Genomic DNA, 19,137 nt, shown 5'->3' on the forward strand with positions numbered 1-19,137 from the left:
ATACACCTCAGAAAGACTCTGGCAGCTGGGAACTGAAACAAGTCTCCCAAACAAACTGCTGCTTTCTCTGTAAGTGATTCACCCTGAGTTAACTCAATCAAATCACTTCCATACCCATCAGTTGCAGCAAACTGCTTGCAAAAACTACCCTGAAGATTTTTCTCTTCAGGAATCTTTCTAAGCAACAACACATTTTTTAACGGAAATTCTGCCCTTACCCTTTTCACCTACGGCTTGCTCTAAAGGAACCTTTTTCTGAGCAACAACAGACTCTTTCTGGGTTTCACTTAAATTCAGAATCACCACTGTCCCATCAGGAGCATTTTCACAAAACCCCCTTTCAGATAAACTGCTAGACTTCATAGTCACAAGATTAGAAGTATTCTCTTCCTTGTTACAAGTTTCCACACTGTCAGTGGGTAACGTAGTCAAATCACCTTCATGCTTTCCTTATGCCCTGGCTATGATATCACCCTAATCAGACAAGATTGTCATATCTTTACCCAGCAACACACTAGCAACAGGCAAAATAGAAGCACCAGAATCGCTTGGTCTCTGGGAGCTATTTATGACATCAACTGGATGCAACCTAGTTACAATGTCACCATCCCTAGCAGACACAAACTTAGGAACATTCCCTTCCTGGGCTTTAGTTAAATCCAGATCCAACTCTAGAACAACTGATAAATTTTCAACTAGCATAAACAGAGAAACACATTCTGTCTGCTCTACAGACAAAGGACTGGAGAAATATTCCCCTTTAACAGACAAACAGCTTGGGATATCATTTCGCTTGTCCCAGCACACATGGCTGTTCATGGACAATTGCTTGGAGATTGGGGTAGCTCCCTTCATAGGCAAGTCATTACCCCAAACAGACACAGGAGCATTTCCTTCACTGTCACAATTCTCCACCCTGATAACAGGTAAAGTATAGGGATACTCATGTTCCACTAACCTTGCCTTCCCAAACTGCTGATTAGACAAAGCCATCAGCTCAGAAGTCTGCCTATGCTTATCTAAACTTCCTTTGCCTTCCCCTGCCTTAACAGATAAACTGCTGTTTTCCACAAGTAAAAATGCATATATGCATCCGAAGAAGTGGGCTGTAGCCCACGAAAGCTTATGCTCTAATAAATTTGTTAGTCTCTAAGGTGCCACAAGTACTCCTGTTCTTTTTGCGGATACAGACTAACACGGCTGCTACTCTGAAACCTGTCATTCCACAAGTAGTGTCTTATTACACTGAGCTATTTTAAGCACATCACTTTTAACTGGGTCAGGCTTACTTTCCCAAGCTTTACTAGTCAACAATTTATCACTTACCAAGAATGTACCCCTTCCTTTCTCAGTTAGGGCTTTAACCTGATCACCAATTTTAATTTGCTCTAGAGAAATATCTTCCTCAGCCTTATCTAATGCCAGATTCACTTCTTAGATACCAGACAGACACTCAGAAATTCTTTTCCATGTATGCACTGCTTCTTTGCACAGACAAACAGCCATCTTCCTCGGACAAACATTTGGAGAAACCCTCCATAGGCAAATCCTTGCCCCTAATAGACACAGGCTCAGGATTATTTCTTTCCTGTGACTGGTTTATGTCATCAGCTTGACTGAACAAAGTTTTAATATCATCCCCAATCAAACGATCCTTAGGAAATAATTTAATTACACCAGATATAACTTCATGTTTAACACCATTCCATTCAAGATGGATTCTGGCTAAAGGCACACTTACAGTAAACTCATAGAGGATTACAATATTCACACTCTGATTTGGTAAATAATCTTCCTCTTTGACAAGATCTGCTTTAACAAGAGTGATGTTAGAAGCTGTAATTTGCCCTAAACAGCTTTTACAATTGACTTTTACATTCTCTGCACAAGTTATGGGGTTACCTTGACCCAAGCTCACAGTAAAAGCATTTACATAAAAGGTGGCAATGTTGGGGTAAATTTGATTACACACGTCTGCTTAGAGTCAAACAACATACCAACTTTGTTACAAACTGGATAGATTCTATCCCCATCTTTGCTGTTGAGAGGAGCTAGCATTTCAGGATGATACAGTTCCTGCTGTTCCTTTATTTTTCTGAGTTGGAGCTTAAGTCTGTCCACTTCTGCCTTAACTTCTAGTTCCTGGAATTGAATATATGCCATTCTTTGTTCATGATCAAAACACAGGCATTTTCTTTCAGCACCTTCTAATCCATATCAGCTATTTTTTGTTTTTGTTCAAGTTCTAGCTGCTGGTTTCTCACGGCAAGCACTTTCGCTGGGTCTGCTTCCTTATCACTGGCAATTAACAGATTTTTCAGTTCCTGCTCTGGAGCCTTTTGCTTAAAATCCAACCTACTCTGTAAGCACAATTCTTCAGTGCTTTTTCTGTCAGAATCTTCATCCTGGGTCTCTCACTGTAACTAATTTTTAACTCTTACACTCTCCAATATCTAAATTAAATTTTGACAAGCATGTGGTTCTGATCCAAAAATCCAGTTAATCTGTGGTAATGTGTATTCAAGCACGACTGTGCCACTGTGAGCAGGGCCCTAGTGGGGAGCCAGCTGTAGTTACTCAATTAGGGTGAACTGCAAAGAATGGGGCAGACAATCCCCAGAAAGCTGGTGGATATTTCAATACTTAGATTTACCAAGCCAGCATAAAACAGCTTCTTTATTACCTTACTGGTTCTCAGAAGTCCAAACAACACAGTTCCCTTAAAAAGAACAGGAGTACTTGTGGCACCTTAGAGACTATCAAATTTATTTCAGCATAAGCTTTCGTGGGCTACAGCTCACTTCTTCAGATGCATAGGAAGTTGATGGATTTCTGTAGCTGTAGTCCACGAAAGCTTATGCTGAAATAAATTTGTTAGTCTCTAAGGTGCCACAAGTACTCCTGTTCTTTTTGCGGATACAGACTAACACGGCTGCTACTTTGAAACGTGTCATTATGCAAGGCACTGCATTTAGCCGTATGGAGTGGAAATCCATCAACTTCCTATGTATCTGAAGAAGTGAGCTGTAGCCCACGAAAGCTTATGCTGAAATAAATTTGATAGTCTCTAAGGTGCCACAAGTACTCCTGTTCTATTTAGTTCCCTTAAAGTGATCCAACCTCAGGCCTCCATCCAGGTACCCACGTCAGATATGATGAAAATTTCTGTAAATCTTATTTCATCATGTAAAAGAAAAGGTTCTGCCAATCCCAAAGAACCAGGCACATTACCTCCCAGGTTAATGAATGTTTCAGATCTTACCCAAATACACGCTACAGCCAATTCTTATTAACTAAACTAAAATTTATTAAAAAACAAAAGAGAGTATGGTTAAAAGATCAATCTACATCCAGACATGAGTTCAATTCATTGAGGTTCAGATTCACAGCAGGATGGTGAGCTTTGTAGTTGCAAAGAGTTCCTTTAGAATTCAGTTCATAGGTCATAGTCCAATGTCCAAATCTCCTATTCAGGCCATACCAGCATAACTGGGACCTCAGTCTTGCAATTCAAGCTTCCCCTGCAGAAGCTTAAACAGATCTGAGATGACAGAATGAGACCCAAGGATCTTTTATACAATTTCATGTCCTGTTTGACAAGTTGGGAGTTCCTCGGGGAACAAAAGGTAATTAGGATGACTTTGAAGGAGGTCCATCACCATACTTAGCTATATGAATTCACATAAGGCCATTTGCTTGTTCCTCCACCATTCACAGTACATTTCACAGAGAGATGAATACTGAGAGATCCCTTGTTTACAATTCATTTAAATGATATCAGAGTACAGCATAGACAGGGACTGTTGATTACATTATCGACCATTCTCATACATATGTAAATACACAAACATTATCATTATCCCTACATGTCTTTTGAGGGTTATTTATTTTTCAGGATGTTTAACCCTTTCTAGCCATGCGTCATGACTATGTACATTAATCCTCATAACCCCCTTGCATGAGGAGAAACAGGCATCAATTGGTTAAGTGATTTGTCCAGGACCTCTGAGAGAATCTGTTTCAGAGTTGTGAGTAGAACATAGGGAATTCTTGGCTCCCAGTGATGAACTCCAACCATTAGGCTACCTTCTCCCATGATGCATTTATTGCAGGGTGCTTTACTTCAGTATTTTCATTCTGGGGGAAGCGTTTGCAGTACAGATATTGCATTGTATTTTCTTATTAGAAGCCTTTAACTAGAAATCAAAGTAAGGAGTGCAATCACACAGCATGATGCTTTTTTAAAGAGACCTGTTCCTGCGCATGCATGTGTATGGTATATCCCCTTTGCTATATCCCCTCACATCTCTTTGATTGACACAGGGTATATTAATCTTAGAATCAAAGATATATATACACACCCACTAAGACCATATATTTTTGCCAAAGAAGGTCATAAGGCCTAATGCTATAGAAACAATCCTTATAATTAAGCGACAGAAGACTATGACCCTGATTTAGATGCATGCTTAAGTCCCATTGACTTCAGTCCTGCAGTCAATTTTGATTGAAGTCAATGACACATGCTTATGGGTCCTGAATTGGGATGCTTTGATTTGTTTGTTACTTTGCTCTAGCTTTTTTTAAAAACATTGATTTTGTTTAGGACTGTGTCCTCTTGTGTTTTAGCAAAAGAACTAGTGTTGACATATATATTTTCTCTCTGATAGTGTTGTTCTGCTGCTAGCTGTTCATTTGTGTCTCTTCACCATGTTTGGCATGCTGCTGTTTGCTCGATCAAAGGTAACTAATAACTAACATTTATGCTGTGACAAATCCCAGTGTTGTTTTTTCTCGCCGGAGTGGCTTTTGCATATGTTGGTTGTCTGATTAAGCCAGAGAAACCCATTCCCCAAGAACAGATAGGTTCCCCAACCTTCTTTGTCAGAACTCTTGGGATGGATTTATAATCTCTTACAGGAGGGTTGTTTTTAGAAACTGAATTACAAAACATACACATTCTGATGATTGTTGTACTATATATTTAAGAATGCATTGGAAGGTCACTTCCAAACCAGTTTTATGGTCTCTTCTTTCTCAGTCTCAAAATGCTATATCTCCAAAACTGAACTTCGTCTTCATTTCTGAGCTGTGACTACACTAACTTCCCTACTGCATTTTTTTTATCCCTTTGCCTAGTTCTGTTCATTAGCAATCCTGGCTGACATGGTGGTAAAAATGCCAGCAGCCTTATCCATGCAGGAGCTTCCAGTGCTGTTACAGTTGCATTGGTATTAGCACAGGTGAGAATTTTAAAGTGGGAACAGAAAGGCTAGTGTAGTAAAGGCCCTAAAATTGCATTATGTAAACAGGGCCTTGTATGTTTGTGTGTGTGTGTGTGTATGTAAATAAATATAAATATATATATATAGAGAGAGAGAGAGAGAGAGAGAGAGAACGAGAACACCCATGTGTCCTGGGTAAATTTGTTCTTGAGCTTACTTGAGTTCATTTAGAAATAAAGTACCCAGGTTCCAGGTGAGAGAGTGCAAGCAGGCCTATCTCTAGCAATGGGAGAAGCTATTTGGCAGAAGACCTGGGAGATGTCAGAGGGTCTCTGTGCAAGAAGGTGGGGGCTTCCTCCCGTATGAAGACTGTGCACGTGACAACTGTGTTTGAGAATCGTTCTCAGGCTGTGGTTTCAGGGCCTTTTTTCAACACAACTGTCACTAACATGGCTTGTTCTTCAGTGCGGTTAGGGCCCGAGGACCTGTGCATGCTGAAAAACGGAGTGTCGGCTGTCCGAAACTAATAAGACCTGTTTCTGCATTGTATTATAGACATGATCTGTTTTAATTGTATCCAAATTGTTCTACAGCTTTGCCTATAGAGTGCTAAGTTACTTGTTAATCATTTTACCACACCTTGACAGAGGAACCTTAGAATAAGAGTTTGGAAAAGCTATCGTAATTTAGGCCTTGGCTACACTTGTGAGTTACAGCGCTGTAACTCACTCTCCGTCCACACTGGCAGGGCACTTACAGCGCTGTATCTCCCTGGGTACACCGCTGCAGGTACTCCACATCTCCGAGAGGAATAACAGCTGCAGCGGAGTGGCTACGGCTCACTGGGTGTGAGTGTAAACGCTTGCAGCGCTGTACTAATCACCTTGTCAAGTTGCCAATCCTCTCCATTGTTGTGACCGGCTGCAGGAATGCAGAAGTGCAGGTTTCAAAGCAAACAGTTTGCAGCTGGCTTTGAGTGAGTAAATGAAAGAGCAGGGGGCCGGGAGTTCGGAACTTGCAAAATAGAGTGCTGACATGCTCCAAAAAGCACTCTCCCCCTCCCCCCCGTCACAATCCAACCCCCCCCCCCCCCGTTTTGAAAAGCACGTTGCAGCCACATGAATGCTGGGATAGCTGCCAATAATGCACCGCTCCCAACGCAGCTGCAAATGTTGCAAGTGTGGCCACACCACTGCGCTGGCAGCTGTCAGTGTGGACAGACTGCAGCGCTTTTCCCTACTCAGCTGTACGAAGACAGGTTTACCTCACAGCGCTGTACAGCTGCAAGTGTAGCCAAGGCCTTAGTTTGGAATCATGATTGGTTTCCCATCTGCAATGTAAGATAGAACTGTTAGGCCTTGTCTACACTGCCACTTTACAGTGCTGTAACTTTCTCTCTCTGGCCTTGGCTACACTGGCGCTGCAACTTGCTGCGCTCAGGGGTGTGAAAACACCCCCCCCCCCCCGAGTGCAGCGCTGTAAAGCGCAAGTGTAATCAGAGCCTGCAGCGCTGCACGCTCGCTTGCAGAGCTGCAAGCTATTCCCCTCGGAGAGGTGGAGTACTTACAGCGCTGCAAGAGAGCTCTCACAGCGCTGGCGGCGTGACTACACTCGCACGGCAGCGCTGTAAATTCTTAAGTGTAGCCAAGGCCTTAGGGGTGTGAAAAAACAGCCCCCTGAGTGCTGCAAGTTTCAGCGCTGTAAAGTGGCAGTGTAGACAGTGCACCAGCGCTGGGAGCTACGTCTCTCGTGGGGGTGGGTTTTTTTACAGTGCTGGGAGAGCTCTCTTCCAGCGCTGGTGCCGCGACTACACAGCCACGTTAAAGCGCTGCTGTGGCAATGTTTTAACATTGGTAGTGAAGACATACCCTTAGTGTCTGCAGACTGTACAGCTTCTCATACAGGCTTGACTTTTGCAGTGTAGATAGGGGCGTAAGACGCTACTGTCTGAATTAAGGTTTCTTATGTTGGTGATTTTATCATACTCAGAAGCCGATTCTTTCCGATGCACCGAGCTGCCCTCTCAGCGTGGAGGGGATGCTCTTTTCATTTTTGTGCCATTATCAGAATTGCTACACTCCCTCTTTCTGGCATTATCTTCCCTCCGATGTCCATAGACTTTAGGCAGACCTAAATCCTGTATTAACACTTCTACATCTTGTCGTTTTTAACTATGTTCTTTCTTACGTTTTAATGATGTCTGCCTGAAGGCGCTACAGCAGCATAACTGATTGATTGATTGTATCAGAACCTTGCATGTAAGTTGCCTACATCTTCTACACTACTCTCACAGCTCTCTTCCACCTTGCTTGGTAGACTTGGCTGTCTGTATTGTATCAAGCAGTGAAAAGGGTTCTTGGGTGATTCTTAACTGATTTTCCCTGGCAAGACACAGGCTTGTTGACACCTCAGTGTTGCTTTGGTAATAATATGGGTCTCTGTGTCTAGGATAAGCAGCAAGACAAGGAATGGGTGGGATATTTTCACAATTTGCCAGATTCACTGACTTCACTGCTGGTGCTGCTGACTACTGCAAATAACCCTGATGGTGAGCAATCCATTCCAAAGTCATTCTCATATCCTCTCTCCTATTAACAATATAAAATAGTTGATGGAACGGATTCCATTGCTCCCTTTAATTTACAGTCTGACCCAGGGGTTGGCAACGTTCGGCATGCGGCTCGCCAGGGTAAGCACCCTGGTGGGCTGGGCCAGTTTTATTTACCTGCTGATGTGGCAGGTTTGGCCGATCGCGGCCCCCACTGGCCGCGGTTTGCCGTCCCGGGCCAATGGGGGCAGCGAGAAGCCGCGGCCAGCACATCCCTCGCCCGCGCCACTTCTCGCCGTCCCCATTGGCCCGGGACGGTGAACCGCGGCCAGTGGGGGCTGCGATCGGCCGAACCTGCCGCGTCAGCAGGTAAATAAAACTGGCCTGGCCTGTCAGGGTGCTTACCCTGGCGAGCCACGTGCCAAACGTTGCCGACCCCTGGTCTGACCACTATCAAATGATCCTAAATATTCTTACTATTCTTCCATATAATGGTTCCTTCTGCAATTAGTGAGAAAACTGCAAGGGCTACTCCAAATTTGTGTCCTTTTTAACTCTTTAAAGCCTTTAAAGATTTCTCCAACTTCTGCCCCCATTGAAACAATTTAAACTGTCATAGTTTCATTGACTTAAGCTATTACAATTACCCCTACTAATTTGCCCCATGGTCTCCACCTATACCAGATTAGGATTTTAAGTGTTTGTTTCTTTCAGGCACAACATTCCTAATTCCCATTTGTTTTAAAACTTTTATACAGTGATGATTCCTGCATATTCTAAGAATCGAGCCTATTCTATCTTCTTCATACTCTTCACTGTGTTGGGTAAGTCACCTGTTCTCTTCAGTAACTTCGGATTTGTACACACTACCACTTATGTCAGCATAACTTATGTTGCTCAAGGGTGTGAATAAGCAACCCCCCCCCCCCCCCCGGAGTGACATAAGTTACATCTCCCACTGACATAGCTAACGCTTCTCGTGGAGGTGATTTTATTATGCTGATGGGCAAGCTCTCTCCCGTCGGCCAAGAGCATCTTCACCAGACATGCTACAGCAGCACAGCTGCAGCACTTCTAGTGTAGACTAGCCTGTAGAGTGCTAAGGTACTTGTTAATCATTTTACCACACCCTGACAGAGGAACCTTAGAATTGGAGTTTGGAAAAGCTGTTGTTTTAATTTTTTCCTGGGATTTATAACCACAATAGTCGTCTTTCCTTGTGTTTCTTTTACTTAAACTTTGCAGTTTTATTTAACTCTGTGAAGTATCTTGAAGTATAGTTTTCATGAAAGATGCTTACAGCAATTTTTCTCATTTTTAGATAGGTTAGTCCATGACCTGTTGTTAGTTCAAACTTTTGTAGAGCCATACATGCAAACTGTTGGCAAATTTTATTAGTTGGGCTGGCGGGGAGGGCAAGAATCAGATATTTGTTGTGAGGAAACTAATTGTGTTGAATTTTAAAGTCACTTTACCAGCTTACTGTGCAACATATGCAAACGTTGTAATTTAATTCTTATTTTTTTCTATCAAAGTTTTAAGATGTAAAGTTCTAGTCAGTTGAAAAGTCTTCATTAGTTTCTGCATTTACAAATACTTCTGTCTTAAAACCTGACTTCTTGTTATAGCTCTGCTTATTGTTTAAGTGATCAATAGAAATGTTGAGTTTGATTTCTCTCTTGGTGGCTATTGTAAAAATGTTGTAATGGCTCCTGTTTTATGAACTAGCAATATTCAAATCCTATAGGTCTGTTGTTTCACCAAAAAATGACTGTGTGTTTAGGTCCAGATTATTCATTGTGTGGCTTAGACTCAGGCAAACACGATATGATTCAAAGAAACTGAACTAAATGTCCAGTGGATCTCACTATATGTATTTCTTTTCTTAAAGGAAACCTGTTTCTGATGAACTTGCTGACAGCAATAATATACAATCAGTTTCGAGGATACCTTCTGGTGAGTAAAACATGCCTTTTTTGTGTGTTTCTATGTGCTAATCACACTATTGCTGAGCCATAAGATAGCTCTAAGTCTGAAATGCACGGGAGTGGAGTTTGAAATTAGCTGGTGTAGTCAAAGCGGCACAACCTCTTTGATTGAGGACACAGTTACAATACTATAAAGGCGTGTATCCTAGTGTAGTATAAAGGTGTGTATCCTAGTGTAGCTTCTTCCTGTAAGGAAAGAGGAGTAAGCTATACCCCAATGTAACTGTGTTCTCGCACTAGAATTTGTACAGATTTAACTATTGTAAAAAACCTCCACCCCTCACCAAAATAGCTGTATCAGAGCTCTGTGGCTCAGGCCTCGGTGTATTACTGTTTACGGTACCTAGCACAATAGGTCCCCTTTCTCGGTTGGGGCCTTTAGGTGCTATTTTAATAGATAAAAATAACAATAATAAAAAAAAATCACTGTTTTATATTTCTCCTGCATGATTCAGCATGTGAAATCAAGTCAGAAGTGGTGACTGGTCCTCACTACAAATCGTGTTACTATAACTTCTGCCTGTAAAGAGAACCTTTTCTCTCCATTTTATTTGTATTTTATGTTTAGACTGTATTGTGGCACATGCTGTAATTTAAAGTGCAAACCACTGAACTTGCTGCAGAACTTGAGTTCCATGGAAGTGACTAGCCAGTCAATTACAAGGAGACATTAATCTGGCTTGTTGCTGAATCTTCATTCCCCCTTTGCCACCATTTATTCATTGGGGGTGAGGGGGAGAGTTACTGCCTGAGATACAGGTATATCCATGGATACTTAAATTCAAATAAAAGGAGTCTATGATGTATAAAGAATCAGTCGTACACTATAAACTCCTCTGCACCTTTCAGTAGTGCATTAAGCAACATGGGGATTGTTCTCTCTTATCCTCTCCTCTAGGGGAGAGTTGTGTGTTCAGTGTAGTGCTTTGTTTTGGTTTGCTTTAAAATGTACATGCTGCTAAGTGTTTATATTGGAGAAGGCAGGTCAAAGAAACATGCCTTGCCCCTGGAGCAGGAGATAGTGAGACTTGTCATGGTCCTTAGCTCCTGGGGGAGTTTGTTGCACAGTCTTGGATGGACCACTGAGCATGCTCCGTGAATACAGGAAGAGGTATTAACATGATAAAGGAATGACTCCCACAGCATTTGACATGTTAGTGTCCATCATTTTTGAGTCTCTTGCATGTTGTACCCACATGTGGTCCTTGGCAGGCTGAGAGAGAGCTATGGGTAAGAAGAGTGAGTCAGTGAGAGGAATAGGGAAAGGCTCTCTCTCCCTCAAACAGGATTGGATATCAGGTTTTACACTCACTGCCTTTCCAGGTGAATGACTTTCAACAGTAAATGAGGATGCTTGATTTGCAATGTAGGTAGTCTTGGGACTGTTCAAGATTGGTGACATTGAAGAGATAAGCTCTTATCTTACCTTAAAACTAGGGCTGTCAAGAGATTAAAAAAATTAATCATGATTAATCGCACTGTTAAACAAGAATAGAATACCATTTATTTAAATATTTTTGGATGTTTTCCTACATTTTCAAATATATTGATTTAAATTACAACACAATACAAAGTGTACGGTGCTCACTTTATATTTATTTTTTATTACAAGTATTTGCACTGTAAAAAATAGTATTTTTCGATTCACCTCATACAAGTACTGTAGTGCAATCTCTTTATCATGAAAGTTGAACTTACAAATGTAGAATTATGTACCAAAAAAGCTGCATTCAAAAACAAAACAATGTAAAACTTCAGAGCCTACAAGTTCACTAAGTCCTACTTCTTATTCAGCCAATTGCTAAGAAAAACAAGTTTGTTTACATTTGCAGGAGATGCTGCTGCCCGCTTCTTGTTTACAATGTCACCTGCAAGTGAGAACAGGCGTTCTCATGGTACTGTTGTAGGCTGGCGTCGCAAGATATTTACGTGTCAGATGCACTAAAGTTTCATATGTCCCTTCATGCTTCAACCATCATTCCAGGGGACATGCGTCCATGCTGATGACGGGTTCTGCTTGATAACAATCCAAAGCAGTGTGGACCGACGCATGTTCATTTTCATTATCTGAGTCAGATGCCACCAGCAGAAGGTTGATTTTCTTTGTTGGTGGTTCGGGTTCTGTAGTTTCCGCATTGAAATGTTGCTCTTTAAAGACTTCTGAAAGCATGCTCCATACCTCAACCTTCTCAGATTTTGGAAGGCACTTCAGATTCTTAAACCTTGGGTCAAGTGCTGTAGCTATTTTTAGAAATCTCACATTGGTACGTTCTTTGCATTTTGTGAAATCTGCAGTGAAAGTGTTCTTAAAATGAAGATCGTTTGTTGGGTTATCATCCGAGACTGCTATAACATGAACTATATGGCAGAATGTGGGTAAAACAGAGCAGGGGACATACAATTCTCCCCCCAAGGATTCAGTCACAAATTTAATAAATGCATAATTTTTTTAAACGAGCATCATCAGCATGGAAACATGTCCTCTGGAATGGTGCTTGAAGCATGAAGGGGCACACGAATGTTTAGCACATCTGACATGTAAATACCTTGCAATGCCAGCTACAGAAGTGCCATGCAAATGCCTGTTTTCACTTTCTGGTGGCATTGTAAATAAGAAGAGGGCAGCATTATCTCCTGTAAATGTAAACAAACTTGTTTGTCTTAGGGATTGGCTTAATAAGAAGTAGGACTTAGTGGACTTGTAGGACTTGAAGCTTTACATTGTTTGTTTTTGAGTGCAGTTATATAGCAAAAAATACTACATTTGTAAATTGCACTTTCATGACAAAAAGATTGCACTACAGTACTTGTATGAGGTGAAATGAAAAATTTCTTTTGTTTATCATTTTTACAGTGCAAATATTTGTAATAAAAAATAATATGCACTTTGATTTCAGTTACAACACAGAATACAATATATATGAAAATGTAGAAAAACATCCAAAATATTTAATACATTTCAATTGGTATTCTCTTATTTAACAGTGCAATTAAAACTGCAATGAATTGCGATTAATTTTTTTGAGTTAATCGCGTGAGTTAACTGTGATTTATCGACAGCCCTACTTAAAACTGCTGCCACCACCTTCTTGAGCATAGATCTTGGAAGATGGCTTTTCGATTGTCTCTGAATTAACCTGGGTCCTTGCTTTTATTATCATAGAAGAGCTTTTCCTGGGACTGATTTATTGTATTTTGATGTATAGTAGGCTTTTAGGGGGAAAGAGGCTGCCAATCCTAGGCCATTAATTAAGAATATGTCAAGTGAGCACTGTGGGGTTGAGGAGAAGGAAGAATGAATAAGAAATAACAGTCTGGCAATGATTAAGATCAGTTCTTGGTATCTCCCACAGCATTCACTCTGCTTCCTCTTTCCCCTACTCACCCTCTTAGTTATTTTTCTTTAGAACTGCAGGAGGAGTTCCCACGTAAGTGCCTCTTTATATGAGGTGGTTGAGCGGGCCTTTGTACTGCCCATGCTTCCTTGATATTCCTTCTTCAGATCATGATCTCTCCTCCCATAGGGAACAATCCTACCATTTAGATATAGCCCTGACGAATTCCTCCTGGTGCTCAGAAGTGCACAGAGGGAATGTTTCTGCTGCTGTGCCCCTCGTGGAGTGCAGCATACTCCCTGCGATACCCAACTTACTCCAGGAATATGTGCAAAGGGGATGTTGCTCCCAGGCTCTCACACCCCTTTGGAGGCAATGTGCGCTCTATGGGGAGCGGTCTTGGGCTTTCCTTGGTGGGAGGGGTCTGTGAATGTGACAGATACAAAAAGTGGGGAAATGCCGTGCATATTCCTTTCCTGCTCACCAGGAAACCGTCTCAGTTTCCACTACAGAAAGATAGTGGAGAGATGCACATACTGACCACGACGGTTGCTAGTGTGAAAAAGTCTTATATAAAAAAAGTACAGATAAGACAAAAATGGCTAGGGGCCTGCTTTTGGTGGGATCTTAACTGACACTGTTCTTCTACATGGATGGTGGTGCACATTTATGCTTTTGGATACTCTAATACCACTCATCACCTGCACATTCTGGAGTTAGTTCCCCCAAAAGTGTGCTCACATCAATGGATGCCAGGGCTTGAAAATCTGGCCCTGGATGTTTATGTGAACTCAGATGGTCCCCCATTTTCTTTCCCTTTTACTGTCCAATCTCAAGGAAGAGGGGGTAGGAAATCTCCAAAAACCAGCCATGATTCCAGGGGATGCCAGAAGGCCAGTGTGTTCTCTGGTCAGAAGTCTTGGTCCTGTGGGGCGGGGGGGGGTGGTTGGGTGGCATTCTTCTCCTCTGTACCCTGTCTCCTTGCTCATGCCTAGCAATTGCAGGACTCTTATGTCTTCTTGCTCTCTCTGAGCAATATGTCTTCTCTTGGACTCCACTGATCTCAGCCTTGAAACTTTTTAAAGTTACTCTTTAAACTGCAGAGCAAATATACAATTGGACTCTGTAGATGGACTGCGGGTGGCTAGTGGTGGGGGAATTGGCAGAGAGTGGGTGACCTGCCCTTCCTGAAACCCACTCTTAACTGAACTGAAATGGCTCCTTTTGAGGCTTGCAGTTTGCTTTGGTTTGAGAGATGGGCAATGACTCAGGGCACTCTTCATTTCAGCTACGCGAGTTGCCTCTGTAATAGCTACTGAAAGGTAACTTCGCTCCTCTGTATTGTTTTCACTGTATAGAAATCGGTTCAGTCCTCGCTCTTGAGGAGACGTTTAGGAATCCGGGCTGCATTCGAAGTGCTGTGCTCCCTGAAGGAGAGTCCTGTCAGTACAAATGAGTAAGTGAAGAATGCCACAGTGTATGTTGCTGTGGGGGAAGAGAGCAATATTTTCCCTCCAGTTGTGTCTGTTACTTCTCCTGAGATTCCCTTTTTTGGGGGGAAGACCGATTATCACCCATCTGTTTATTTAATGGTCTGTTTTTCTGGCTGCCTCTCTCCTGCACCCTGTTATACTATATCCTTATCATTTAAACACAGTTCTGAGGCTCTCATTTGTGTCTGTCTTATAGGTGGGGGAAGATGGAAGCCGGTTTTTGCTTTCACACCTAATCTTCCATGTCTGTTGTAATTGCGTTAACAAATAAGCACAGGGCTGGAGTTAAGAGCAGCACTTTGATGGTGCCTTCATGAGAGGCAGGAGAGACAGATTATATTTCAAGATGCCCGTCAGAGTTAATTGTCTCCTCTTTTTTTTCTTTAATTTTATTTTTAAACAGATTGTGTGTCAGTGCTAATACCTTACTACAAGTGCTTCAAAAAGTTGAAATGGATTCTTGCTGCAAGCAAGCCATCTTGAGGGTAGGAATCTGATTTTGTTTGATTAGGTTCATATCAGTTAGGGTTACCATATTTTGTGCCTCCTAATGGAGGACACTCCCGGGGGGCCCGGCCCCGCCCCCAGCCCCACCCACGCCCCCGCCCCAACTCCGCCCCCTCCCAAAGTCTCCGCCCCCTCCCCTGCTTGAAGCCTGAAGCAGGTAAGGGAAGGGAAGGGGGGGAGGGAGGGAGAGAGAGAGAGAAGGAGGCGAGGCGCGGCGCGGCCCAGGCTGGCCCCCGGCGGCTCCAGCCTGGGTCGGCTCGGGCCCTGGCCGACCACCCCCGGCGCACCCCCCGGCTCCCAGCCCCGCGGCCCGGCTCCCGGCTCCCCGACCCCGGCCCGGCCCGGCTCCCCGACCCCGGCTCGGCTCCCAGCCCCGCGGGCCCGGCTCGGCTCCCAGCCCCGCGGGCCCGGCCCGGCTCCCAGCCCCGCGGGCCCGGCCCCGTGTGCCCGGACCGGCCCGGCACTGCGACCCTGGCCGGGCCTGGCCCCCGGCCCGGCTCCCGGCCGGGCACCATGCCCCTGGCCCCGCACAAAGAGGCCCCGGCCGAGCCTCCCGATTTTCCCGGACATGCCCGGCTTTGGGGGATTTCCCCCCGGACGGGGATTTGAGCCCCCAAAAGCCGGACATGTCCGGGAAAATCCGGACGTATGGTAACCCTAATATCAGTTCTTGTTAAAGGTTCTGGCCTGATAGCCCTGGAGACTGAAGTCTTCTGTTTAACCACAGAGCAGGTCTGAGAGTGATCACATCAGCAGAAGCTTCTTCCCACTGCCCTGCCAATATCGGAATCCCCTCTGAGTGTGAGAGCAGAGGTCAGGTTGGGCTGCAAAACCATTTATTTCTTGGCCTTCTTGCTGAGACTCTGAATGGTGGTGTGGAAACGGTGTGTGTCCAGTCTGCTCTCAGCTGGTCTTTGACCACCAAACTCATTTCTCTTATGAGTTAGTGAGCAGCTGTCTGATGAAAACAATTTTTGGTCACCACTGGCAAACTCAGTTTGAACCAGTGACCGAGGGCAGAAGGCTTTATTTCTTATTACAACCCCCCAGAGCCATTCAGCCACTTCTTAGTGTTGTTCTAGTTTGTTTTCATTAAACATTTTTGTTGCAAATTCTTTTTTAAAACACTATCTTAGAATATCAGTTTTTTAGGATTTTATAATGGAAAAGGGGCAGCGGTGTAAAAATGGTAACTAGATCAGTCGAGCAGACTATTCTCAGTATGGTGTGGCTCTCAAATCTTCTCTGAAGCCATTGACCAGAAGTTAGGGTTACTCACTCTTCAGGGTAGTGGGCAGGGAGGGAGGAGTTAGTGTTGTCTTTCCCATGTGAAGCGACAGAGAATGCAAAGGTTAGGGAAAGATAACGAGACTGTCCCAGTGTCAGACTTGCTCATTTGAATGCTTCAAAGCACATTTTAGTGCTAGGAGGAGAGCAGACCTAGATGTGCTAGATTGGAACATGGCTTTCTACAGTGTTTTCTTCTAGCATTTGAAATGCCCATTTCTAAGGAAAACCAGGGCTAAACTATGGGTGATAGCATGCCCATGGTTAGCTCCTTTTTGGCATTCGTAAGGCTTGTGGGAGGCTTAAGTTAAGCAATGAGGTTGAACATCTACTTCCTAAAGGCCTGACTTCTGTCACAGTTCAAACTCCAATTTTTAAGAGTGGAAGACATAAACTCTGATCCAGGGATGGACTTAACAAACCAGCAGTGCATGTGTTCTGTCACAGACATTGTCACAACATCTTTAACAGTGTGACCTGGTAATGCCTTTGTGACCAGGTGCCTGGATGGGCCACGCTAAGAATGGGCAGACTGCAAGGAATAGGGCAGACAATCCCCAAAACTGGTGGTCTATTCTATAATTAGATTCATAGACTCATAGAATATCAGGGTTGGAAGGGACCTCAGGAGGTCATCTAGCCCAACCCCCTCCTCAAAGCAGGATCCCCAACTAAATCATCCCAGCCAGGGATGACCTTAAAAACCTCTAAAGAAGGAGATTCCAACACCTCCCTAGGTAACCCATTTTAGTGCGTCACCACCCTCCTAGTGAAAAAGTTTTTCCTAATCTCCAACCTAAACCTCTCCCGCTGTAACTTGAGACCATTACTCCTTGTTCTGTCATCTGCTACCACTGAGAACAGTCTAGATGCATCCTCTTTGGAACCCCCTTTCAGGTAGTTGAAAGCAGCTATTAAATCCCCCCTCATTCTTCTCTTCTGCAGACTAAACAATTCCAGTTCCTTCAGCCTCTCCTCATAAGTCATGTACTCCAGACCCCTAATAATTTTTGTTGCCCTCCGCTGGACTCTTTCCAATTTTTCCACATCTTTCTTGTAGTGTGGGGCCCAAAACTGGACACAGTACTCCAGATGAGGCCTCACCAATGTCGAATAGAGGGGAATGATCACATCCCTCAATCTGCTGGCAATGCCCCTACTTATACAGCCCAAAATGCCGTTAGCCTTCTTGGCAACAAGGGCACACCATTGACTCCTATCTAGCTTCTCGTCCACCGTAACCCCTAGGTCCTTTTCTGCAGAACTGCTGCCTAGCCATTTGGTCCCTAGTCTGTAGCAGTGCATGGGATTCTTCCGTCCTAAGTGCAGGACTCTGCACTTGTCCTTGTTGAACTTCATCAGATTTCTTTTGGCCCAATCCAAGGAACAAAACAGCTTCTGTAACACCACATTGGTTAACAAGAAGCTATATACAGCCCCCTTTAAGCAGTCCAGCCCTTGGTCTCCATTTAGATAGGCAAGTCTAATATAGTGAGTGTTTACTGAAAGCCTGATTCGCCATATGTGATGTTCACCAATCCCAAAAGGACTGGACACTTATCCCCAGGAGAGTATGAGTCTCAGATCTTACCCAATATTCACATAGATGCCAGTCTATGTGTAAAACTAAAGGTTTAAAAATAAAAGGAAAAAGAAAGAAGAGAGTTGCAGTGGTTAAAAGATCAATATACATACAGATATGTGTAAAGTCCTTAGGTCAAGTTTTATAGCAGAGATGGTGAGGCTTCTGATTAGTAAAAGTTTTTCTGGAATCAATTTAAAAGGTTATAGTCCAATAGGCAGTCCAGGAATAGTCTGTTCAAGTTCTTCCATGAGAATTCCAGGGTAAACTTGGAGACCTCAGTCTTATGGCTTAGATCTTCCATGTTAAAGTTTTAAGCAGACCTGAGATGTCAGGGTCAGGTCTGGGGCTTTCCTTTATAGCTCCCTAGCAAGCTGACAAACCTCTTGTCACAGCAAGACCTCCCTTGAGATAGAATAGGCAGTGGAGATAGTTGCTTTGTAGCTAATCTTCTATTTCCTATGCATTCAGAGGTAAACTAGTTGCATTCATTCAGTAAAGGCAGTTAGCTGGTACTTCATCATAGCATAGATAATGAAGTTGAAGACAATATAGATAATATTATTAGTTTCTTACCCTATAGTAAAACCTCAGAACACCAGAGTTATGAACTGACAGGTCAGCCACAGACCTCATTTGGAACTGGAAGTATGCAATCAGGCAGCAGCAGAGACCAAAAAGAAAAGTAAATACAGTACAGTACTGTGTTAAATGTAAACTACTAAACAAATAAAGGGAAAGTTTAAAAAAAAGATTTGATAAGGTAAGGAAACTATTTCTGTGCTTGTTTCATTTAAATTAGGATAGTTAAAAGCAGCATTTTTCTTTTGCATAGTTAAGTTTCAAAGCTGTATTAAGTCAATGTTCAGTTGTAAACTTTAAAAGAACAACCATAACGGTTTGTTCAGAGTTACGAACGTTTCAGAGTTACGAACCATCTCCATTCCTGATGGTTCATAACTCTGAGTTTCTGCTATATCTTACATCTTTGATCTTAAGGTTAAATGGACCATCTGCATTCATAATATAAAGCAATTAAGACACCAAAGGGAATTCGCCTCTATAAGCTAATCTGGTGATTTTGTTAAACTTCTAACAATATATAGATAAACACAGATAAATACACTTAGCATCTACCCTTAATTTCTATTACTGTAGATAAATGGGTTAAT

At 43.0% G+C, this 19,137-nt stretch overlaps 1 protein-coding gene across 2 annotated transcripts in view; it reads left to right on the forward strand.

Moving 5' to 3' along the window:
- Positions 1–19,137, forward strand: part of TPCN2 (two pore segment channel 2) — a 64,753-nt gene that overhangs the window by 25,378 nt on the left and 20,238 nt on the right. Inside the window, exons 7-12 of one of the 2 annotated variants that reach the window (XM_054025974.1) lie at positions 4,671–4,743; positions 7,674–7,773; positions 8,532–8,597; positions 9,665–9,729; positions 14,455–14,552; positions 14,993–15,074. In XM_054025974.1, coding sequence (XP_053881949.1) covers positions 4,671–4,743; positions 7,674–7,773; positions 8,532–8,597; positions 9,665–9,729; positions 14,455–14,552; positions 14,993–15,074 — 484 coding nt within the window. The remainder of the gene's footprint in view (positions 1–4,670; positions 4,744–7,673; positions 7,774–8,531; positions 8,598–9,664; positions 9,730–14,454; positions 14,553–14,992; positions 15,075–19,137) is intronic. The other variant, XM_054025976.1, reaches the window with a different exon arrangement.

The sequence above is a fragment of the Malaclemys terrapin genome, chromosome 4, assembly GCF_027887155.1.
Source record: "Malaclemys terrapin pileata isolate rMalTer1 chromosome 4, rMalTer1.hap1, whole genome shotgun sequence".
NCBI lineage: Eukaryota > Metazoa > Chordata > Testudines > Emydidae > Malaclemys > Malaclemys terrapin.